Source organism: Colobus angolensis, unplaced genomic scaffold (genome assembly GCF_000951035.1).
Source record: "Colobus angolensis palliatus isolate OR3802 unplaced genomic scaffold, Cang.pa_1.0 Scaffold3, whole genome shotgun sequence".
Classification (NCBI taxonomy): Eukaryota; Metazoa; Chordata; class Mammalia; order Primates; family Cercopithecidae; genus Colobus; species Colobus angolensis.
The window spans coordinates 5,703,862-5,729,675 of record NW_012116265.1 but is presented as its reverse complement, the minus strand read 5'-3'; the positions used below and the strand labels follow the sequence as shown (position 1 = coordinate 5,729,675).

At 35.8% G+C, this 25,814-nt stretch overlaps 1 protein-coding gene across 4 annotated transcripts in view; it reads right to left on the bottom strand.

Moving 5' to 3' along the window:
* Positions 1 to 1,999: 1,999 nt before the first annotated feature.
* The window catches only part of GALC (galactosylceramidase), a 57,343-nt gene continuing 33,528 nt past the window's right edge, over positions 2,000 to 25,814 (bottom strand). For 3 of the 4 annotated variants that reach the window (XM_011949456.1, XM_011949457.1, XM_011949458.1), the window contains 7 exons: positions 19,670 to 19,759; positions 18,857 to 18,943; positions 16,726 to 16,876; positions 14,539 to 14,719; positions 10,406 to 10,569; positions 8,924 to 9,000; positions 2,000 to 3,872 (listed from right to left, as the gene is read on the bottom strand). In XM_011949456.1, coding sequence (XP_011804846.1) covers positions 3,726 to 3,872; positions 8,924 to 9,000; positions 10,406 to 10,569; positions 14,539 to 14,719; positions 16,726 to 16,876; positions 18,857 to 18,943; positions 19,670 to 19,759 — 897 coding nt within the window. In that variant the 3' untranslated portion in view covers positions 2,000 to 3,725. The remainder of the gene's footprint in view (positions 3,873 to 8,923; positions 9,001 to 10,405; positions 10,570 to 14,538; positions 14,720 to 16,725; positions 16,877 to 18,856; positions 18,944 to 19,669; positions 19,760 to 25,814) is intronic. The other variant, XM_011949459.1, reaches the window with a different exon arrangement.

The window sequence follows — 25,814 nt, the reverse complement described above, 5'->3', positions numbered from 1 at the left end:
GCTGGAAGCATCAGGCTAGCTGACATCAAACTATACTACAAGGCTACAGTAACCAAAACAGCATGGCACTGGTACGAAAACAGACATATGGACCAATGGAACAGAACAGAGACCTCAGAAATAACACCACACATCTACAACCATCTGATCTTCAATAAACCTGACAAAAACAAGCAGTGGGAAAAGGATCTCCTACTCAATAAATGGTGCTGGGAAAACTGACTAGCCATATGTAGAAAACTGAAACTGGACCCCTTCCTTACACCTTATACAAAAATTAACTCAAGATGAATTAAAGACTTAAAAGTAAAACCCAAACCATAAAAACCCTAGAAGAAAATCTAGGCAATACCACTGAGGACATATGCATGGGCAAAGACTGCGTGATGAAAATGCCAAAAGCAATTGCAAAAAAGCCAAAATTGACAAATGGGATCTAATTAAACTAAAGAGCTTCTGCGCAGCAAAAGAAACTATCATCACAGTGAACAGGCAACCTACAGAATAAGAGAACATTTTTGCAGTCTACCCATCTGACAAAGGTCTAATATCCAGAATTTACAAAAAAGTTAAACAAATATACACGAAACAAACAAACAACTCCATCAAAAAGTGGGCAAAGAATATGAACAGACACTACTCAAAAGAAGACATTTACGCACCCAACAAACATGAACAAAAGCTCAACATCACTGATCATTAGAGAAATGCAAATCAAAACCACAATGAGATACCATCTCATGCCAGTCAAAATAAAAATATTAAAAAGTCAAGAAACAATAGATGCAGGAAAGGCTGTGGAGAAATAGAAGTGCTTTTACACTGTTGGTGTGAATGTAAATTAGTTCAACCATTGTGGAAGGCAGTGTGGTGATTCCTCAAGGATCTAGAACCAGAAATACCATTTGACCCAGCAATGCCATTACTGGGTATACACCCAGAGGAATATAAATCATTCTACTATAAAGACACATGCACACGTTAAGTTCATTGCAGCACCACTTACAATAGCAAAGTTATGGAACCAACCCAAGTGTCCATCAACAATAGACTGAATAAAGGAAACGTGATACATATACACCATGGAATACTACGCAGCCATAAAAAAGAATGAGATCATGTACTTTGCAGGGACATGGATGAAGCTGGAAGCCATCATCCTCAGCAAATTAACACAGGAAGAGAAAACCAAACACTGCATGTTCTCACTCATAAGTGGGAGTTGAACAATGAGAACACATGGACACAGGGAGGGGAACAACACATACCAGGGCCTGTTTGGGGGTGTGGGGTGGGAGGTGAGGGGAGGGAACTTAAAGGATGGGTCAATAGGTGCAGCAAACCACCATGGCACATGTATACCTATGTAACAAACCTGCACCTTTTGCACATGTATCCCAGAACTTAAAGTAAAATAAAATTTTTTAAAAGGTGTAACTGCTCACGGATTTGAAGGCTCCATATTAGTCAGATATCAGTTCTTTCCAGATGTATCTATAATTTAAATGTAATCAAAATGAAAATTCCATCAGGTTCTTTGTAGAAATAGAGAAAATAATTTTGAAAACATTGTTTTTTTTAAAAAAAAAAAAAACATGTATCTGGAAGACGTGAAGAGCTCTTATAACTCAATAGAAAAGACAACAGAATTTTTTTAGATGAGCAAAAGATTTGAATAGATACTACATAAAACAAAGTATATAAATGTCTATTAAGTCCATGACATATGCTCAACAGCTTTAGTCATCAGAGAAATGTACATACTATACACCCACAATTAAGGGTTAAAATTAAAAAGAATGACAACACTAGGCACTGACAAGAATGCAGAGTAACTGGAACTTTTAAACATTGCTGATAGAAGTGTAAAACCATACAATCATTTTGGAAAACAGTTTGGTAGTTTCTTATAAAGTTAAACATACAATTAACATAAGACCCAGAAATTTCACTCCTCTGTATTCATCCTAAAGAAATAGAAATATATTTGACACAAAGATTGTAAATGTGGACAGTTTTAATTGTAATAGCAGAAACTGGTGGGGAGGAAACAAATTGTGGTATATTCATACAATGTGTGAAAACGCTTCAGAAATAAGAAGGAATAAACCACTGAATCACACAACATGGACAAATCTCAAATCATTATGCTGACGGAAAGAAACCATTCATAAGAATACACAGTACACGATGCCACTTTCATGATGTTCTGGAACAAAGAAAACTAACCTATAGTGATAGAATTCGTATCAATGGCTGCCAACAATTGGGAGTGAAAGGAACTGACTGAGCAGGTATACAAGAGAACTTTCTGGGGTGATGGAAATATTCTGAAACTTGACTGGAGTGTTGGTTACATGGGTATATCCATTTATCAAAACTCACTGAATTGTATACTTAAAGTGGGAACATTTTATTGTAAATAAATCATGACTCTGCAATGTTAGTTTTAAAAATATTAGATACATCAGCTGGAAATCACTTGGTTCTAACTGAAAAATTTTCTCTGTAACCTTATTTATTCTAGTACTTAGCTTCTTGTCTTCAAAAGCAATGTAAAACTTCACTGCAGCTAAGCCTATGTTAGACTCTTACAAATTCCTAAAGAGTAGAATTAGTTCAATGAGTAATTCTTACAAATAATTCTAGATTTACTTTACCCACATGAATAACGGATTTGCTACTTAGAGCCACATTAATGCTTAGTATAAATCATACTACATGATAAATATGCTCACATATATTTAAAGATAAACATATTTGGACTTTAAAAAGTAAGTACATCTTAGGAGACGATCCAATTCTGGGAGTTAGCAAATGGCTAAGTGCTCCCCTCCTTCCACACATAAGGAGAGAAAAGCATTCATCAGCTGTGTGAGTCTGTTACCAGTGCCACATGTGAGGACAGACCACAGCACAGTGAGATGAGGCAGAGGAAATGCCTACAACAGCATTGGCTAGATCAGGTTTTCTTCCTTCTTCCAGCCACCTGGAAAAATGTTCACAGAGAGTTATAGTGGTTACAAGACCAAAACTTGGAATCAAAAGAATCAAATAATGCAAATAACCCAATTAATCTGCTAATATCTATTACTGCAGAAATAGCGTTAGAGGTAGTTTATTAAAGAGGCATTTTTTCAATCATCCCACTCATCATGTCCTGCATTTCAAAAGTATTATCTTAAAAAGGAAAATAAAAAAAATACTTTTTAGAGCATAAAGCATAACAGGTTGAAGTGGTTTTCAAAAAGCTACTTCCAGTGTTCTTCAGCTTTCTGTTATGGCAGCATCATCTTGTGCTGAAGACATCGGCTCATTTGGACACACAGTCAGCATGCATAAATACATCTCGGTGATGATCAAGTTACTGCCATCTGCAGGACTGCTTGCAAATAAGATGAAGAGAGCTACCTCAGTGTTAGCAGCAAGGCTTCGAGGTCTGAACTACTCAAACTCAAACCACTCCTAAGGGTAGGGCCAATGCACAGTTTGAATTTTAGGGAACACACCAGGTAATGCTAAAGATTCACCAGTTTTCCCCTTGGAATTAATTCTAATGAAATCTTCCAGGATAAATTAAAAATAAATTTCTCTCCCCATTTACTCTTCATTATTTTTAGCCTCGAAAGGCTCATATGCTGTTCCAGTGAAACAAGAATTGGCTCTGAACCAAAACCAAAAAGAAGGGAAGAAAATCCAGAGTATTTTATGATGCCCTGTAAGTATTAGCGTGTGGCTTCCACATGAAAGTTGTCAAACTGTGCAAATTCAAAGGAGTGAGTTCCAATTGCAGCCCAGCCATTCTTCGGAAAATTCACAGGGATGTCTGTCCACAGAGACTTGCCATTCAGCATGCCAGAGGCAAAACGACCCTGGAGTAGAAAGAAACACATTCCTTGAAACCATATGAAAATGGTCCTCTGAAGTCTGTTTCTTGATCACGTATGGCCCACTACTTAGTGGAGCAAATGTACTTCTCACTCAAGACTTAACCACAGCAAAACACAAATCCACAAGTTTGAGCAGAAGTTTAAAATAAAGAAGAAAACTCCGGGAAGAAATTCTTACCTACCTACTTAAATTGTTCCCAACGTACAAGGAATACCTCAATATTTCCTGTGCTCCACGAAAATGTAAAACCAACAAAAACGCAAAACTTTTCATGCATTATTATAAAGTTTTAGACAAAAGCTCATTAAAATAAAAAAAACGTTATTTATAAGTAGTCACATGTACAAGTGTTGTGGCTAACAGCCACCAACTCTTCAGACAGGACTGTGCTGAAGCCAAAACATCTGCTTCTACCTCATTGCTTCTCTAAGGTTTTCATTAAGGATCCTCTGCCCAGCCAGAAGAAAAATAATTAACCTTAGCTTTTGGGTTGTGTTGCCATGAACAGAATATCACTTCAAAGCCATATGAAGCTCCTACCCTTAAGTTGAAAAAACAGTAGCCATCAGTTAAAGTGATGATGGAGTAGGATGCAGTGGGTGGAAGAAAGGAGGCATCTATAAGGTGTTACTTACTGGTTACTGACAGTGAAAGAAAAAATTACACCTTCCTCAGAAGCTTGCCATTCTGCTTAACTCAGTGCCTGGCACATGATAAACAATAAATCTCAGCTCTTATTATCTTTATGATAGTACATTTATGAGCATATATTCACAGCATACTAACTACAGCCAATCAATTAAAACTAGCTACTCTCAAAAGGTAAAGAGCTCAAAATTCAAAGCATTGGGCCAAGAACCAGAATAAATCTGCTTTTAAGTCTTAGAAGGATAATGTAATGGACCTTAATGTAGTTGTTTTTATTTTATGCATGGAAACACTGAGGCTTAATAGATTAAAACTCAAAGTCACAGAGTTTTGCTCCAAGTCACTTAGCTCCAAATTCGGAGCCACATTCCTGTTACTACAGACTTGCACAGCTATCTTCAGCTCTAGAAGTGCTTACTGAACATCTTCTGCTGCCATCAAACACTCAGTATTAACATTGAGCCAAGGGACTCATATCACAAATCACATTAAGCACAAAACCTAAGAGGACCTCATCTCTCCTGCCTCCCCAGGCTTAGCCATCCCAGCCTCCAGGCTGCTCTTCACAAAATGTCAGCTACACCTGCCTCTTGAACCAGCCATGTGGTCTGCTCAAATTGTTCTTCCCATCATTCAGGTCTGTACTCAAGTACCACCCACTCAGTGAGGTCTTTCCTCACCTCCCTGGTTAGAAAATCAGGGTAACAGAGCTATTTTATCTTATGACTCTATTTTTTCTTCATAATCATAAACTTATTTCATAATTATAAACTTCATAATTATAAACTTATTTACAAGTTTACTATCTCAGGATAGGGCTCAGCAAACTATGACCTACATGCCAATGACCTTTTTTTTTTATAAACAAAATCTTATTGAAACACAACCATATCCATTCATCTACATATTGTCTACAGCTTTTTTCTCACTACAACAGCAGAATTGGGTGGTGCCAGCAGAGACCACATGGCCCACAAAGTCTAAAATATTTACTCTCTGGCCCTTTACAGAAAAAGTTGCCAACTCCTGTCCTAGAAGAATATATGCTCTAAGAGAGCAGGAATCTTGTCTATTTCATTCACTGCTGTATCCCTAGGACTTAGTAGAGTGCATATAGTAGGGGCTGAATAAAAATGTGTTGAATGTAAGAATGTAACACATTTAACCCTCAAGACAACCTCAGAGAAGTTATCTGCATTTTACAGATAAGGAAACAGATACTCAAAGAGGTGGAATAACTTGCTAGAAGTCTCAGTATGTGTTAGTGAGGAAATATTAATGCTGTTCTTCTGGTTCCAAACACTCCTACTCATAAGAATATTAACTTGACTCATTAAGTGCTTACCACATATCAGGTACTCTATATATATATATTTTTTTTTCTCATTGAATCTTCATAAGAAAAGTGTTCTTCATGATACAATGGATGGGCAAATTGAAGCTGCGCAATATAAAATACTTGCAAGTAGAATACAGTAGACTTCAAAGTCCATTGTGCTACCCACTATGCAACAGAGCTGGGACACGTCACCTGACAAGTGCTGAGAAAAATTCAACAGGTGGCTGACAGTCAGTGACAAAATCCTCGCATTAGCTGAAATTTGGAATATGGTCAACATAGAAGATGATTTTTTTTTTTTTTCATTTATGCAAAGAAGATTTATATGTCAAATACTGTTTAATGCACTGGGAATTTAAGACGAACAAGAAAGACAAGGTCCCTGCTCTTATGGAGCTTATATTCTAGTAGAAGGAGATGAACAGACACGCACACATACACAAAGTGAGAGCTAAAGGATAAGCAGCATGTAAAAATTAAGCCAGGTCAAAGTGACAATGGGTGCCTGACAGACTACTTTACTGCCGATAGTTGAAGAAGACCCTCAGAGTATGTGGCAAAAGTTGAGATTCAAGAGGAAGCAGAGTGCCCATAGTTGAAGAAACACAAAATAACAGGAGTAGGGGAGTGAGGTGGGTGCAAGCCAGCAAAGTCCCATCCATCCTAGTAGCAAGACAAGAGCCAATTTCTAAAAGTAGTGAATCACATTATATTAAAGACACACCAGAAAAAACAGCTAGAATAGTGAGGAGTGGCTGTATCAGAAGTACAGAATACAGAATGGGGATCAAGAAGAAGGAACAGGATATGAGGCAGGAGACAGCTGTTTTCAATAAGTCCTGTTGCCATTTTAACCAGGTATGCAAAGTACCTGAAGAAAATTAAGAAAATCTTTTAAATCTCATTCACAATTTCAAAAAAACTCATGAAGTTACTAAAACAAACTTAATCAAAGGTGTGCAAAAATAAAACTGAAGGACCTAGTGGCAAATCTTAATAAATGGTGAAATATAGCATGCTTTTGTTCCTATGTTCTCTCATGGGGAAACACATTATTATTTTTAAAAAATGTAATTTTTTCCCAAAATGACGTATAAATTTAACGTAATACCAGCACCATTTTTCAAGTAATTGAAAGTTTGTTTTTCTAAAGTCAAATCGAATAATATATATAGTGGAATAGCTAAGATAATTTTGAAAAAGAAACAATGAGGAAGTTGCCCCACCAGATATCCATTCATTCATTTACCAAGTATTATTTGGACTCCTGCTCTGCCTGACTGTGAGGCACTTTTCTAGGTGCTACAGAGCCAGCAGTGAGGAATATGGAGAAAGGCCTGTTACTAAAGGAGCTATGTGCTAGTGAAGGGAGTAGGAAAACACATTAACAATCAACAGAATATGTGTGACGTCAGCTTGGGATAAAACCTTTAGAGAAAAATAAAGCAACAAAAAGGAGTTAGAGAGTGAGATGGGGCTATGTTTTCTATCAAGTGGTCAGGTAAGAAAACTCTGAAGGAAGCAAGGGAGTAACTGTATCATCAAAGCCTTTAGAATGTTAACACCAATTAAAAGTGTGATTTTGGATAATAATAGACCAAACAGCAATATAGAGAACAGAAAAAAGCTCAGAAACAAGTATATGCACATGTGCTGATTTGTTACATCAAAAAGGTAGCCTTTAAATTATGGGCAAAAGGACAGTCTATTGTAATAAATGATGGCTATCCATTTTTTAAAAAATTATATTCAATACTTCCCCTTAAAATTCACAAATAAATTTCTGACGTATTAAAAACTTACACATAAAAATAAATCCTAAACTTTTTTCAGTTTGGGGTAAAAATGTTCCTAACCTTGAGAAACAAGAAGGCCTTATTTAAAACATGAAACATAAAGGCAATGAACAAAAAGTGAAACATTTGACAGTATCAAAATATGAAACTTATAGTCATCAAAAATACCATAAGCAAAATTAAAATACACAAGATGGGAGAGCATAGTGGTGACATATGTAACAGACAATGGGTTACTATCCAGAATACATATTAAATTCACACAAATTTGCCAGAAAAAGACAACACGATAGAAAAATGAAGAACGAAGTGAACAGGCAACTTCAGAGAAGAGAAAATACAAATAGCCAATAAACATTACATGTGCAAGCTCCCTAATTATCAAGGAAATACAAATCATATCTATGAGTTTGGAAAAAATCTTCAAATTCAATAATAGTGAATATTATTATAATTGCTATAAAATGGCTACAATTTGGCTAGTGTAGTATAGTTAAATAATCTATGCTACATCCAAACAAATCTTCAATATACATTATTATTAATGCTAAAAAAATTAGTGCTGTCATTTTGGTGGTTGATTGAGAGGAGAGAACAAATTCCAAAGTTATTGGAATCTGATTTTTAATTTCTATTGCACCCTAAACAAAACTGTGAGGGAGCTATCTTGGGAGAGACCAGCACATTATACACAAAAAATTTCTCTGCACAGCACCCCTTGGAAGCACTGCCAAGCAGTAACTCACGATCACCCAGTGATTCTGAGGAATATTTTTATGTTTCTATTATATTAAAATTAATCTGGTATTTTCTCTGACAAAAATATTCATGGAAACCAGTTTCTAAAAAAACTATGCTTATAATTGAAAAGCAAATTATTCTTAACCATCAAACATAAATGTATATGACTTTGCTTACATCTATAAGCTCCATGTACAGTCTTAGTTCAAGCAAACTTGAAAAAATAGTTCAGTTATTGACTTTATCAATTATGCCTCAGTTTAAAAAACAAAATCAAATTTTTTAAAAAATAGTGACCCGATAAAGTCAACTGCTGATGGTTCTCACGTAGGTTACCCTCACACACATAACCACCTGAGGGATGAGTGGCTTCCCAGCACCAAGGCAGATTCCTTGTCTCTCTTCATTATATGTCACACTTTCCCCCTCCTATTTTATAACAGAAAATTCTAGAAAGGCACAACAAAAGAGTATTTTACCTCCAGATCCTCCAATCAGCAATACTTACCTTAATAGTTAATGTGAGTGTATACCATTTTTTTGCTATAACTTCAACACGTCCTAAAGCATATATAATCCATCCAGCTGTAACACAAAAAGATTATCCTAATAGATATAATTTTGAGATCTCAATCACAGAGTCATTTAATTCAGTGGGGTTCTCAAGTGTCATCTGTATGTAGTAAAGTCAGCCTCAATAGAGAACTCTCCCTTCATTCCCAGATCTACAACTGAGTTAAGCCAAAACATTTTTCATTTAGCCATGCATTTAATAGCATATACTGAGATCCTACTCTAAGCTATATGCTATATGTGAGTTCACAACAGAACCAGTGAAATAAACTTAAAAGCCAGTGACAGTATGAAGTGTTAGCATCTATAGTTCAAGTACATATTTATACATGACTGGATTGAATATGGAAGACAAGAGAGAGAGAATATAAAATTTCCAACCAGTCAAATTGGTTACATGGTAATAGTATTCACTTAGAGGGAGAAAATAATACGTTAATTTCTGGAATTACTGTTATTTGAATGCCTATGAGAACCCCAGGATAAAATTTCAAGTAGGCAGTTTAAAACAGACAGTGGGGACTGCAGACACAGATTTAAATTCCTAGTTCCAGTTCTGCCACTAACTAGCTTTGAGTCATTAGGCAAGTCAATTAACCTCACTGGTTCTGTTTTTGATTTCAGTATCACTGAGGTAACTTCAGATTGGTAATGTTATGAGTATGTAACTCTTGTTCTAATATCCTTACTACCTACTTCCTCTTTAATTCTTATTTTATTTATGAAGTCAAAGCAAAGAGCAGCAAACTATAAAAGAGATATTTTTAAATTAAGGTAAGAGGAAAGTCAAGAGACTGAGAATCAAGAAAAGTCACCACTAGTAAGGTCTAGTTTCAAAGGAGTGGTGTATACCAAAACCAATCTGAAGTGGACACAGTTCAATGTGAACATATCTGAAGCACCTATTCTGGATAAAATCATCATCCTACCTAACACAAGGGCTGTAAAGATGACTGAGAAAAGTCAAGCTATTTTCAAGTATTAACTAAATTCAAAAATGAGATTTTTCCATTTTAAACAGATCAGTTCCTCTCCCTATAAGTACAGCAGCAACATTCTTATACTCCTGCTTTTATTTATGGTGCCTCCTGAGCATTCTCCCCCTACCACCACTACCTCAGATGGTTCTGATACTATCTATGCAAAATCCTATCCTCACAGCCCAGTTCAACCTCACAATACCCTAAAAAGCTTTGTACAATTATTTTCCCTTCCACAGAGTTGCCCGCATCTCTAGGAATTAAATAACTTTCTATAATTGTAAACTATTTGCTATTTGGTTACATCTCTTCCCAATTAGATGTCCGAACACCTTGGGATGAACTCTTTTATCACTCCCACAAATAACAAGTAGGTGCTCAAAGTAACATAGCCTATAAGTCATATGGTATTTAAAAAAAAAAAAAAAGTCACTTACCTAAATCCCCTGCAACCCTGTAAGATCCATTTGCAAAAATCCAGAAGAAAATTCCTCTGGCACTTCTAATCAAAATACCACCTTTATTTACTCTTCCTGCAATGAACACACCTCCTGTGTGAGGTGTCTCTATGTAAACATCACATTTTATAGTCAGATTCGTCCTGCAAAATAAAACGGTTGACTAGTACTCTTAAAATATGCCCTTTGTAACATAGTACAGATATGTCATTTCACAAACTTCTAATTGAGGTGAGAATGTGATTTGCTAAGTCTGAGCCTGTAGCAGAGATGGGCTTCAAGAATCTTTATTGACAACAGTTTTAAATGTTACATGACTTAAGTCATTTCATTGCCTATTTAAATGATTACTGGACAATAATAGTTATGATTTTTAAGTTTCCTGAGAAAATATTTTTTCTACAATAAAACAACTTCTCATCTTAAGAATACAATATTTTAAAAAGCCACTATTGTCTATGAACACATAAAAAGTAAAAAGTTCCACACAATTCTGAGGGAAAATGTTTATTCAAATTTCCAGCAACAAAGAGAGGTAATTAAGGCAATGCTAGGAGCCTCTGGGAGAACATAAGCTATTCCGGGGCCAATTTTTACATTTAAATCTAACAAAACTTTGAAACTCCAGAAGAAAAGATCTAAAATTATTTCTCTGCAAAGACCGCAGAGTTGACTCTCTAAGAGGGCTTCTCACACCTGAACAGCACGGAAATCACCAGGAGGGCTTCTTAAACTCAGTTCACTGGTCCTACCCCACAGCGTGAGTCAGTAAATCTGGGGCAGCCCCTTGAATTTGCATGTCTAACAAATTCCCAGGTGATGCTGATGCTGCTTACCCAGGAATGCCACTTTGAGGACCATTTTCCCCTATGAAGTATCTGTCTAAAAGGAAGCAATAAAATCCTGGTTCTAGGCTCACTGATCCACAGCAGTCTATCAAAGATGGGAAAAAGATTCAGCTGTCCAGGGACTGAGCTTTTACAGTAAGCTCTCCTCCAGGTTTCCTCTTACAAATGCTACCAGCTACAACACTTTCCTTCTGGGATGCTACAACCACCCCAAACCAACATGATCTCTGAAAATATTTTACTTCCTACTCAGTATCTAACTGCAAGTAGGAAGAAAAAAGAAAGTCTGCACACAAATCAGGCAACATATCTCACATAAGACTGGAAACACCAATAAATCTATTCCAGAAATGGGTTGGGGGGAATGAGATCTAGAATTATATGGCTTTTACATTTGTGTCTTATCAGTGAATTTTGCAGTGAAATTTTACTATGTAAAGGAAAATATTACAAAAGTACCTACATCAGGTACACAGGGAGGACAATCCACACTTAATTATCTAAGCAGAGCTGGGCTACTTTACAGGAAGATCAAATGCTGAGTAACTCAAGCCCAGTCTCTCTTGTATGTCCTCTGACATCAGAGGGAGTTTTGTCTCCATAGATTATCACCAGCATGAAACCACTAGCAATCAACACTGGTTCTTATATCCCTTACCTGCTTTCTGGTTCATCATAAGTTTGAAAGTGCTACAAATACTATCAGCACCATAAAATTATTCCATTTAGAGTTGGAATGAGAGAAGATCAAACTTTTTCCTTTTTTATATACCACATTCCAGAAAAAGTGATTCTTGCATCAGAACTTGCCAGGCAATTTCATAAATAATGAATGAAATAGAATAAAAGTGTGGTTTATTCTTATACAGCCACAATCTCTCAGTAGTGCTGAAAGAACAAAAACTATCCAATATAAGGCAAATTTGATCAAAGAGAGAGTTCAGCTGTGTGCAGGTAAAGGTAATTTTGTGATTGTCTTTAAAGAATTCCAACCAATGCTCACTATCAAGATAGAAATAGCCAGTTACACTACAATCCACCCAGTATAATCAAATTACTGTGCTGGTAAATAACTAAACCTAGGTATAAGAGAGGAATTTCTACTCAAAACACAACTCTAAAAACTGTGAGTAATGTGCACACATTGAGAGCAGATTTACTAAAATAGCACTACAGATAAACTAGACAAATTTCCCATTTCCTACCTTTAGGAAGAAGACAATTAAAATGAGGCTGTGAGATATACTCCAAAGAGAATGGGCTAGTGAGTCATATAGACCCGGCTTCTAGCCCTGGTTCTGCCACTTATCAGTGAAATCTTGGGTAAATCTTACTCCAAAGATGCGGTTTCTCAGTCTGCAAGGTGGGGACGATGATATCTCCACCACAAAGTGGTTGTGTGGGAAATCCATCAAAGTGTCTACTATTATCCAATTTTTATTCCCTCCTTTTCCCACAATAAGTGGGCACAGCAGCCAGACAACAGAAATGAACAAGGGATTTGTGTGGATCTCTGAGCAGATCTGGCTGCCTCAAATAGAGGGTGGAATACTGGAAAATAACCCATAATAGATGAGACCAAATTATAAAGGGTCTTGGAAATCAGGCCTAGAAGTGAAAAACACAGGTAGCAGGGGAGAGTCACCGCATCTTCCTGAGCAGGGGAATAACATGATGAAAACAGGGATTCAGAAAGATGAAGGCAGTCCTTTCTTGACACACATAATTGCGACTTCCTGGTTCCTTTCCTTTCAGAATGTGTCACTCTCTTCCTCTTCTACACCCTTCCCCATCCCTCATCCCTACCTCCTTATCCACTGCCATAGATCCTAGTAAAAACTGAGTATTGCTACTTAAATTGTGTAAAATCTTCAAATATATGAAGATGTGGGGGAGTAAATCTTTGAACGGTGCTACATCTCATTTCTATACTACAATTACGGGGCTTCTCAATCTTTCTGGAGTCCCAACCAGAAATAAGATTGAGTTTGAGTTTAGAAAGAGTCCTCTATAGTATTCAAGTGCATAGGGTATACGGGACATCACAGAAAAAAAAAAAAGTTTCTTGTATGGTGACTTCAAAACTGGAGATCAAAACAATGGGACCCATGCCTTGGATACTTAAACCTAGCCACTGGACTTACAATAAGACCATTGTCACAAATGAGGATGCCACGAACTCCACTGCCATAATCGGAAAATCTAGGTAAAGTTTCCTCCTCAGAGACAATGGCACAAGCAGAAATTCTGCTGTGTAAAAACACAAGCCACAAATGTCATCCTAAATTAGGAAAGAATTCTTCACTGCGCCTCAATGACTCTTCCTGGTGTTATAAGAGTTCCAGAGACTCTGGATAACTGAAAGTTTCTTGAGACTTATGTCAGAGCTTGGGACTAGAATCAGGATTTCTAACAGGGAGTAAGGCACTTCAGGAGGGATAAACACTTCCTGCACACTCTACAGACAAGCAATTCAAGGCCCTTTTCAGAATCCTTTTCTCTTCCCTCTCCAGTTTCCAAGCTTCGGATATGGCTTTTTGGTGGCTTGGTATTCTTAGTACTAGCTCTAAACCTGGAATGTTTGTGTGTTTTTTTCCCACAGTGGAATCATACTAGTTATATGAAAAAATGACAAAGAAACACATAAGACAGGTATAATAAGTCAGCACATAGAAATTCTGTAACTAAACTAAAGAGGAAAGGAAAGTTTTAGTTTGGCATTATATTTTATGTGAATAATACAACTTGTCTCTTTACCAGATAACTAAACAAAAAGTTAAATTCACTAGGTAACTAAAACTGATTTGCTTTTTACTATTGCCATCTACTGTCACCTGGTAAATAGATTTTTTAATAAGGCTAAGATGGTGTAATTCTATGATTGGTCCACCAGATGGCAACACCAGATCAACAAATCAACTCTCCAGCAAAACAAAAAAAAACACCTCACAAATCCGTCTATTTATAAATAAATATTAAATTATAATTGGGTCCAAAAGTCCTCAGTTTTTATACTGAAATAAAATTGTTCCTGTAATAATCACTATTAAATAGGGCAAAGACGAGGGAGGGCCACTGAGGCAGCAAAACAATTTGCAGGTTTGTGGTCATCACCATAATATTCAACAACGCTTAATATTACATATTACACATCTATTAGGTTCTTGAACAAGGAGGACTATTGAAAGCTCTTCACTTCAAAATGTACCTGACAATATTACAAGGGTATTTCAGCCAGATCCACACTGAGAACGTCAATCTTACCAGTTGTAGTCTCCTATAATACTGATTGTGTTGGATGCATCGGCAGCCCACGTAATGGGTCTCTGGTTGAGAACTTGGCGTAGCGTGAAGTGATGCTCACCAGGGTCTTCCATATTTGTAAAATATTCAAATACACCAGTTTGATCAGCAAAGTTTGGAGCTTCACTAAAAAATGGGTAATCTGTTCAGAATATAAGAAATTCTCTGTTTAGTATCAAATCCTTCAGAAGTTCTCCTTGCTGATATTTTACAGTATGTCTGAAACACTTCTGAAAGTTTTTAATAAATAAATAAAATCTAAACCAAAGTTTAGGGCCTACGTCTAATAAAGATATATTAATTTTTGTATCATCATTACTAAATATCAAGATGATGAATTTGACATATAGATGCTGCATAATACTTAATCCAGGCATCTGGTGTAGAGGAAAGGTCATGAGTTCTGAAGTAAGTATGACCTAGGTTCAAAGTCCAGCTCAGTATGTTGCCCTGAAAAAGTTATTTAACTGCCCTGCATCTAAAGTTTCTTCATTTCTAGGTTTGCAGGAGGACAAGAGAAGTAAAGAAAAGATAACGTGTACATAAGCCAGCATCTGGCAAGGGCTAAATAAGGGATAGCTTTATTATTTCTAGTATCTGTTAAGCAAGGTTCCAAATCATGGGTCACAATCATCTGCCAAAAGAGCATAAGAAAAGCTTACTATATGAAGCATAAAATTTACAAATTTTCTTCTACTTCTAAACTGCAGCAAAAACCAGTTTTGGGCCTAAGTTATCAATCCTTTTTTAGTTTTACTAAATTAAATTTTAGTCTTAACAATAATGAATGCTGTAGAGGAGAAATTTTAGTTGCAATATCTTATAGCTCTTATACCTCATGCTTTTCTAAATGTTTTTGCATTCATTACCTCATTTGAGACATTTAGAACCCTAACAAGTATCTCCAGAGCCTAGCTTATAATATTTAACTCTAGTTTTAAATTTATATTGTAGCTTATAAAGTATTACATTTTATATCTGAAGGTTTGGAATTGCCTCTTGGTCTTCAGGGTCACAAAATATTGGTCTTGGTGCTGGCAGAAGTTCTTCAATCTCATCAACTAGGCCATATCCCACACAAATTCCTCACTTACTGAAGGCAAAAGTCACCTTTGCTAACAGAGAACCAACCAAGCAAAGATTTTAAAGACCTATGTTTCACAAAATTAATGGGTTTATGTAAGAGGCCATTTCAAAGAGCTGGAGAAAAACAAACCACCAAGCTCCCCCTGAGGGTCACTGTTATCTGTATTATAGTTGAGAGGACTCCACTACACAGCCCAAAAGGCCTTCTACTCTAGCCAACTAGATCATTTCCTGAGAAAGAGAGGTGAGACCCTGCAGCAGTGACTGGGAAAGGGTGATAGGAGTGTCCAGTCCATCTTTGGTGGAACAAGCAGCTCTGCAGCAAACAGGAGGTTCAAGTGATGCTCCAGCAATGCCAGTTCCCTCCCTATTACTCTCCTGCTACAGACTGTAGGAGCAGATTGCAAAGCCACCTGACCCTGTCTGTGAGACCCATAAACATATAGAACACTACCAACTAGTCAACAAATTTTGTTACTTACTGACTAGGAATATAACTACAGTGACCATATCTTCTAACTTTTTTCCAAGTGGTTTTCCTAAATCACCTATAACCAAAAACTTTTCTAACAACTTTAGGATAGATTTTCCTAGAAAACCGAGAGCTCAATAAAAAACTCGGAGGCACGGGATAGTATATGAGTTGGATCACCCAAGGACAGCATAACTGCCCATAAGCACTCAGTTCACTAGCACTGCGGAAAGACACATATAAATGTGTCTTAACCTCCACACAGAAGGAAGGTGTCAGTAATGGCTAATGGGGCAGTAGCAAAGTTACAAAGTTTAAGTTTCACCAAAAACAAATTAGAATTATAACTTTCATTCTAACAATGAACTCTATATTCTTTTCTGAAACTGAAAAATGCAGGATCCTCAAATTTAGATTTACCATAAAGTAATATAAAAAAATTAGCCCTCCTTTTACCACATATGAGATGTAGGAGCTAAATGAACGTGCTTTTGACAGCCAGTCCATCATGCACCCAGTATGACAGGTAGAAATCAACACACTACTGTTAAATATAGAGACGAAGTTAAGTTTTAGTGAAAAATACTCACCAGCATTGAAATCATCCTTATAGGTACTTGGGAAGTACTGGGATTTTGGAGGAAGCAGGTAGCTGCCTTTGCGACCAGTGGTAAGAGTGGTGAGTGTGAACAGCTCATCTTCTTGCAGTTTCAGTGTGAAACTGCCATTGCTGTCGAGGAGCTGAAAAAGAAGACACTACTGTATTCAAGACTGGACAAAATAGCTTTTGTAAAAAATTAGCTTAAAGAAAAGTCCAAATCATTTCTGTTAGAACTTCCTAAACATTTGTGGAAAACTCACCAATACCAAGGCCCTTGGAATCTTTTTTTCCTAAGTATTTTAGAAAACTTTATAAAATTATGCTTTATAATTTTAAACAACCTTACTTCATGGAAGGAAGGACTAAATAATCTCAAAATCTATTTCTATTAGCCTATTCTTTTCCACTACACAGTAAGCTCCTTAAAGCTTGGATATATTCAATACATGCAACTAAGAGAACTGCTTTTTTCCCTCTCAGTAGTTTTACTAAGGGAGAAAACTCCATAAAATATCACTGTTGACCCAGCTGTTCATCACAGAAATCCTTTTACAATTAAGAGAGGAAAACCCTGCTTATTTTATGTTCAATATATATTTTAACTAGCAAGTTAGGCTTATGTCACACTTACGATCTTGGCAACTTAATCTCTTTAAGCCACAATCTCCTCATCTACAAAATGAGGAAAAAATACATACCTCATAGAGCTGTTGTGATGATTAAACCAGATAATGCTTTTAAAGTGCTAAGCCCCGTGTGTGACCAATGGGAAACTCTCCCAATATCAAAGCTGCTCTATGCTAAATGTAGACCTCTGAAGACACTGGAATCCTTTGCATAATCACTGAAGGCATTAAATCTATGCCCATTTTATGAAATTTGAACCAGTTTTTTCTACTTTGAATTAAAGGAGTTATTATCCTTGTTTTAATGGTAAATTGATGATCAGATCTATGAAATACCTGATGTTATATTCAGGTTGAATAACCCCAAATGGCATTATTTTTCTTATGGGGAAAATCAATTCTATTATGCTATTCCTAGCAATTTATTACACAAAAAGTAGGAATGTTTTTTTCAGAACTTAATATATAATAAGGTGTTTTATCACTATTAGTGACTAGTTGGTTATCAGAACATTAAAAATAACCAGAAAAAGTGGTAGACTTGTGTCAATTAAGTGAAATAATGTGCTTGTTTGGGTCAATTCATTCTTTGAAACCTTTCCCCAGAAACCACCATGGATGAAGCACTGTGGGAAGCACCTGAGATATAAAGCTAAATAAGGCAAGGCTCAGTCCTCAAGGTGTCTTGTGGAGCAGGACAAGTGTTTAACTAGGTAAGCACATGGCCCCAGGTGAATATGAGCTAAGACTGGTGAGGAAGCTTCAGAGCAAGAGACACTCAAATTGAGTCTCAAAAGATGATAAAGATGAGGAGAAGTCATTCTATGCAAAGAAAACAGTACGCACAAAGTCACAGAGGTAAATCAACAAGAATGCTACGCTTTGAAAAATGTAAATTTAGTCTGTGAAGAGAGGCCAGTTTAGTAGGACATACATCTAGGAAGAAGACCAGTCTTCTACCTCCTGGGAGGATAATGAGGGTCATGTGCTACACTAAGGAATGTGAACTTCTAAGAAAATAATCACTGAGGTTGTCTGGGCACGGTGGTCACAAAAATCAGATCTGCATTTTTGACATTTCACTCTGTAGCAGTGTGATGGGTGACCTGGAAATTCAGACTGGAAAAACAAGAGGCAGTTTCTGAAATCCAGGAGAGAGATAATGAAGAACTGAAACAAGAAGTAATGGTGGTAATGGAGAATAAGGAGTAAGTAAGAGAAATTTGTGGATACAATCTTCTATATTTGACCACTGGTGGGATACAGAGGGTGACTGGGAAAGACAGAGAGTCTCAAATGGGACTTAAATTTCTGACCTGGGCAGTCAGGTGATGGCGTCACCATCCACCAAGACAAACTAAATGTCTAAGAGCTGAACACATCTATAAACACACAAACTTATAAAAATAAAATTATTAATTAATGAAATTTCTGTTCCCTTTTACTGTTTTACTGTTGTAATACCCAAAATATAACAATTTACTTTAAAATTACCCATAGAGAATTCAGCTGCTTAAAAAGAAATCTTTCGGATGTTTTTCCAAGTTTGGTATACCACACCTGTAGCTCTGGTATTTCACTCTGTAAAGAAAAGACAAAAAAGCATGGCTGAGTAATTCATCACATCCTCTTTGAGGATTTCCAAACTCAGTACCAGCAAGAATGTACCAATGACAATATTATCTCTATTTATCAGGAGAACCACCTCAAATATTAAATAATAATATTTTTTAAAATAGGAAAACATTGTTCAAGCAAATACTTTATTCTCTAAACACTAAAGAATTTTGGCAAATGATTAAAAAATCACAGTGTCTGCTTCAAAAACATTCATTACTGTACCTGTGTAAAAACCTTTAAATTAAAATAACTTTCTGGTATTAAAAAACAATTCTTATGCCATTAGTAATCAGAAAGGGTACTACAGTTTCTCAATTCAAACCTAACAATTCACAGAAACAGCAAGTATCTGGTACTTTTTAAAAATACTTTTGGCATAGTATAACTGTAAATATCAATGCTTGAAAGTTCCCTAGACCATACAATGCTTCTACTACCAAGAACAACTTTCTGGCAAGTGACTTTTGTAAGTGTTCCTCAAAGTCACAGAGCATTTTACCTCCTACTGGCTTCTGTCCTGTTAGATTAAAGCAAGTCAGAAGATAGAAGACACCAGGGCCTCTGCCAATTCATATGCAAACCGTTAATAGTTCATAATATGAGGCTTCACTTAAGAACTACTGACCTGTGATAGAATATATAAATTCTTAAATCAAAACCAAAATAAAGTTAAACATATTTACTTACAAAAGATCCCTTAAGAACAAAGGTAGCAAATTGTTGTGACACATTGAAATAAGGAAGAAATGGCCGTATGCACTTAGAATGTTTATGACTCTGAAAAAAAAAATCACATACATTATCCAAATGATGTATAAGCTACCTTAGGGGAAAAAAAGTTCAATAGTTAATGCCCAAGATTAACAGAAATTAACATACACTAGATAACAAATATGAGTTTATTTCACATTTTCAAAGACTTTCTTATAATATTATCTTTATTGAATGTGTATTGTATGTTCCTAGTCAAATGCAAAGGTCAGTGGCATTTCAACTGGATCAAATTTTGAATTCATAGCTAAACTGTAGAAACATATGGCACGCAGATTAATTTTTTGTTATAACTGTTTTCCAACTAAAATACATCAAATAAAAAGCAAAAGCAAGGCTGTTTTCACTGAAAAGATATCTCATCTACATATAACTTTCGTTCTCATGTAAGAAGTACAAAAAATATATATATATATATAATGGATGTGTATATATATAGTATACATAGATATCAAATACACACTAAGGTCAGCTAAATATATGTAACATAGTTCTCACACTGCCATCATTTTTTACTAAATAGTCACTACTATGGGCTGGGATCAAAAGAAGTATGAGATATAATCCCTACTTTAAGAGATTCCACAGTCACAGAACACTTACAGTACAGTTTTATTTCAGGCTTTGCAGACAATTAAAAAATTACTTCCATAATCAGAGATTTCAATACCCATCTCTTAGTAATTGATAGTACAACTAGATGGACAATCAGGAAGGATATAAGAGATTTGAACAACACTACCAAACAAAGTGCTTTGACACCTATAAATGACTACATCTAGCAATAGCAGGATGCAAATTATTTTCAAGTGCACATGGAACACTGACCAAACTACACCATACTCTGATCCATGAAGCAAGTCCTCATAAATACAGGAAGATTCAAGTCACACAAAGTACTTTTTTAACCACAATAGAATTAAATCAGAAATGAATAACTGAAAACCTTCTGGAAAAGTCAAAAATATTTACAAACTATCAAATTTCTAAATAATCAATAGATCAAAGGCAAAATAAAAAGAGAAATTAGAATTTTCAGCTTTATGAAAATGAAAACACAACATATCACAATTTGTGATATGCCACTAAAGCAATACTTAGGAGGACATTTACAGTACTAAATACCTAGATTAGAAATCAAGAAAGGATTTGAGAGTTCAGCTTCTGTCTTGAGATACTAGAAAAATAGGAGCAAATTTTAAAAGATTATAAATTGGGTTTAGTGTATACTGCTTGGGTGATGGGTACACCAAAATCTCACAAATCACCACTAAAGAACTTATGTAACCAAATACCACCTGTTCCCCAAAAAACTGTGGAAATAATTTTTTTTAAAAAAAGTAAAAATAAAAATAAACAAAAAATAAAATAATAAAAATAAACAAGAATAAGCAAGGAAAATAATAATGAGCAAAGAAGAATCAATTAAACAAAAACAACTTTAAAAACCACAAGAAAATAATAAAACCAAAAGCTGATCCTTTGAGAAGATCAAAACAGTTGAAAACCTTCTAGCCAGACTAATAAAAGATCAGGTTGACAGAACACATACATTTCAACAATAAGAAAGGTGACATCACTAGAGATTAGAGATTTACCTAAGGGGAGAGGCAAGGCATGAAATAGCTTCAAATCTTTTCTTAAAGGAATTGATATTTGACACAGAGCATAGAGACGTTTAAATCTAATGTTGCTCTAAAATATAATGGAGGTTTTGGTGAAAAGAAAATAAGAGACCAGTAGCTTCACTACAGGCATAAGCTAAACCACAGCCCAGCCTAGCATCCTGTTGAGAACCAAAAAAAAAAAAGAAAAAGAAAAAAAGTGACAGTTAAAAAAAAAAAAAAAATCTCCTGTGGTCAGAAGAAAACTGAAACACTAACCTCAAACCACCCCTGAAAATGAGCTGGAATTTAATTGGATCAGTCTTTGCAACAATTTAAGCCGCCAGGGCATTGTTTAAAACAATACAGAAATCCACCAGCAGTTAGTGTAACTTATAGTGAGGTGTGATCAAGGAACCAGACAGAGAGTCCCGGAAAAACCAATGCCATCCCAGGGTGACTGTGGATATGCCCAAAGCCACATTCTCCAAGAAGCAACATTTCAGGCTTTACCGTGTGTATGGGGGGAGAGGGAGGGAACAGAATTAACTAAAATACTCCAGCAAATCACTAAATAAATAAATAAACAACAACAAGCCTTAAGCAGGAGAGGATCAATGCCCAGAGTTGCTACCATATATTATATAGAAGATCCAGTTTCCAACAACACCCAAAAAAGTAAGACATTCAAAGAAATAGGCATTATTTCATTCTTTTCTATGGCTGGAGTATTTTATGGTATATATATATATAGCATGAAAAAATATATATATATATATTTCCTTTAATCCACTCATCAGTTGATGGGCACTTAGGTTGATTCCATATCTTTCAATTGTGAACTGTGCTACAACAAACATATGTGTGCAGGCGACTTTTTGATACAATGACTTCTTTTCTTTTGGGTAGATACCCAGTAGTGGGTTTGCAGGAATGAATGGTAGATCAATCTACTTTAGTTCTTTGATAAATCACACTGTTTTCCATACAGGTTGTACTAACTTACATTCTCACCAGCAGTGGATAAACACTCTCTTTTCACCACATGCATGCCAACATCTATTGTTTTTTGACGTTTCTTAATGGCCATTCTGGCTGGTGTAAGGTGGTATCTCATTGTGGTTCTAATTTGCATTTCCCTGATGATTAGTGATGTTGAGCATTTTTTTCATCTGTTTTTTGGCTATTTGTGTATCTTCTTTTGAGAAATGTCTATTCATGTCACCTGCCACATTTTAATGGGATTTGTGCTTTTTTTGCTGGTTTGAGTTCCTTATAGATTCTGGATGCTAGTCTTTTGTCAGATGCATAATTTGTAAATGTCTTCTCCCATTCTGTAGGTTGCCTGTTTACTCCAATGATTCTTTGCTTTGCAGAAGCTTTTTAGTTTAATTAGGTCCCATTTATTTATTTTTGTTTTGCTGCATTTGCTTTTGCGGTCTTAGTCATAAATTATTTGCCTAGGTCAATGTACAGAATAGTTTTTCCTAGATTTTCTTCTAGAATTTTCATGGTTTCAGGTCTTAGATTGCAGCCTTTAATCCATCTTGAATGAATTTCTGTATATGTTGAGGTGAGAGGTAGGGATGCAGTTTCATTATTCTATATATTGCTATCCAATTTTCCCAGCACCATTTATTAAATAGGATGTCCTTTCCCCAAATTTATATTTTTGAATGCTTTGTCAAAGATCAGTTGGTTTTAAGTATTTGGTTTTATCTTTGGGTTCTCTATTCTGCTCTATTGATATATGACTGCTAGACCTGATAAATGAATTCAGGAAAGTTTCACATTACAAAATCAATGTACACAAATAATGTGCATAAATCAGCAGCACTGCTATATACCAATAATGACAAAGCTGAGAATCAAATCAATAATTCAATCTCTTTTAGAATAGCTATAAAAAATATGTAAGAATATACTTTACCAAGAACCAATAGTTCTAAAAGGAGAACTATTATACAAAACACTACTGAAAGAAACAATAGATGATGCAAACAAATGGAAATACATCCCATGTTCATGGATTAGAAAAATCAATATTGTGAAAATGTTACCACAATGCCCAAAGCAATCTACATATTCAGTGTAATTCCTACCAAAATACCAACATCATCTTTCACAGAATTAGAAAAAACAATCCTAAAATTCATATGGAACCAAAAAAAGAATCCAAACAGCCAAAGCAATCCTAAACAAAAAGAACAATCTGGAGGCATCACATTATCTAACTTCAAATTATACTACAAGGCTATAGTAACCAAAACAGCATGTTATTGGTTTAAAAACATAAATTTATATATAAAGTAACAATGTCCTACTGAGTTTGCATCATGCAGTGTTGTGATATGTGTGCTAATAATAGAACAAAAGGGGAAAGGGAACAAACCAACAAGGGAATTCAGCATAATCTACTGGAATTTGGTTATTTTAAATCTGAAGTGAGTCCAGTAAGTTAAGATGTATATGGTAAGCCCTAGAATAATCACTAAAATATAACTCACAAAAATATAGTGAATAATTAACATTGTTAACATGGCCGTACTACCCAAAGCAATCTATAGATTTAATGCAATCTGTATCAAAATGCCAAGGACATTCTTCACATAAATAGAAAACACAACCATAAAATTTATATAGGAACACAGAAGACCACAAACAGCCAATGCAACCCTGAGCAAAAAGAACAAAGCTGAAGGCATCACACTACCTGACTTCAAAATATACTAAAAGGCTATAGTAACTATTAATAAAACAGCATGGTTTTGGCATAAAAGCAGACACACAGACAAATGGAACGGAATAGAAAGTCCAGAAATAAATTCATGCCCTATGACCAACTAATTTTCAACAAAGGTGCCAAGAATACACACTGGGAAAAGGACAGTCTCCTCAATAAACAGCACTGGGAAAAATGGACAGCCACATGTAGAAGAATGAAACTGGACCCCTACCTCTCACAATATACACAAGTCAACTCAAAATTGATTACATACTTAAATATAAAACCCGAAACTAGGAAACTAGAAAAAAACAAAGGGAAAGTGCTTTATGACAATGAGCTGGGCAAGAACTTTTTTAAATAAGACCTCAAAAGCACAGACAAAGCAACAACAGACAAAGGGATTACATCAAACTGAAAAGCTTTTGCACATAGTTACCATGTGACCCAGCAATTCCACTCCTACATATATACCCAAGAGAACTGAAAACACATCCACAGAAAAACTTGTACACACATGCTAATCCACATCATTAGTCATAACAGCCATGAAGGGGTTCAAGACACACTGCCCCCAAATATTTTAAGGTGAAGTAATCTGAGAAGCAGAAGCAGGAAGTTTACTCTATGTCCTTCTCCTTTCTCCTCTGAAGCAGGTTGCAAAAGAAACAAAGTAGAACAGCCTACAAAATGGGAGGAAATATTTGCAAATTATACATGAGACAAGGGGTTAATTTCTAGATTATATAAAGAACTTAAACAATAAGAACAACAACAAAATATTCCAATTTAAAATTGGGCAAAAGACTGTTCAGACATTTCTCAGAAGAAAACATATAAATGGTTAACGGGTACATGAAAAAATACTCAACATCACTAATCATCAGGGAAATGCAAATCAAAACCACAATGGGATACCACTTCCCTCTACTTAGAATGCTATCACCAAAAAGACAAAAATAAAACAAGTGTTGGTGAGGATGTGGAAAAAAAGAAATACTTAATGTTGGTGGGGCTGTAAATTGGTACAGCCACTATGAAAGATTCCTAAAAAATTAAAAATAGGCAGGGCATGTGGTAGCTCACGCCCATAATCCCAGCACTTTGGGAGGCTGAGGTGGGCAGATCACTTGATGTCAGGACTTCGAGACCAGCCTGGCAAATGGTGAAACCCCGTCTCCACTAAAAATACAAAAATGAGCCAGGTGTAGTGGCAGGCGCCTGTAATCCCAGTCACTCAGGAGGCTGAGGCAGAAGAATCGCTTGAACCCAGGAGGCAGAGGTTGCAGAGAGCTGAGATTGTACCACTGCACTCCAGCCTGGAAGTGCAGAGTGACATCTGCCTCAAAAAAAAAAAAAAAAAAAAAATTAAAAGAACTACCATTTGATCCAATAATCCCACTACTGTGTATATATCCCACCAAATAAAATATGTATGTTGAAGAGGTATCTGCACTCCCATGTTTATTAAAACACTATTTATAATAGCCAAGATATGGAATCAACCTGAGTGTTCAACAATGAACGCATGAATAAAGAAAGTGTGATATATATACACAGTGGAGTATTATTAGTCATAGAATGAAATCCTCATATCTGCAACAACATGGAGGAATATGGAGGATATCATGTTAAGTGAAATAAGCCAGACACAATAAGACAAACACCTCATCACACTTATATGTGGAATTTAAAAAAAAGAAGAGATGACATCACAGATGCAGAGAGTAGA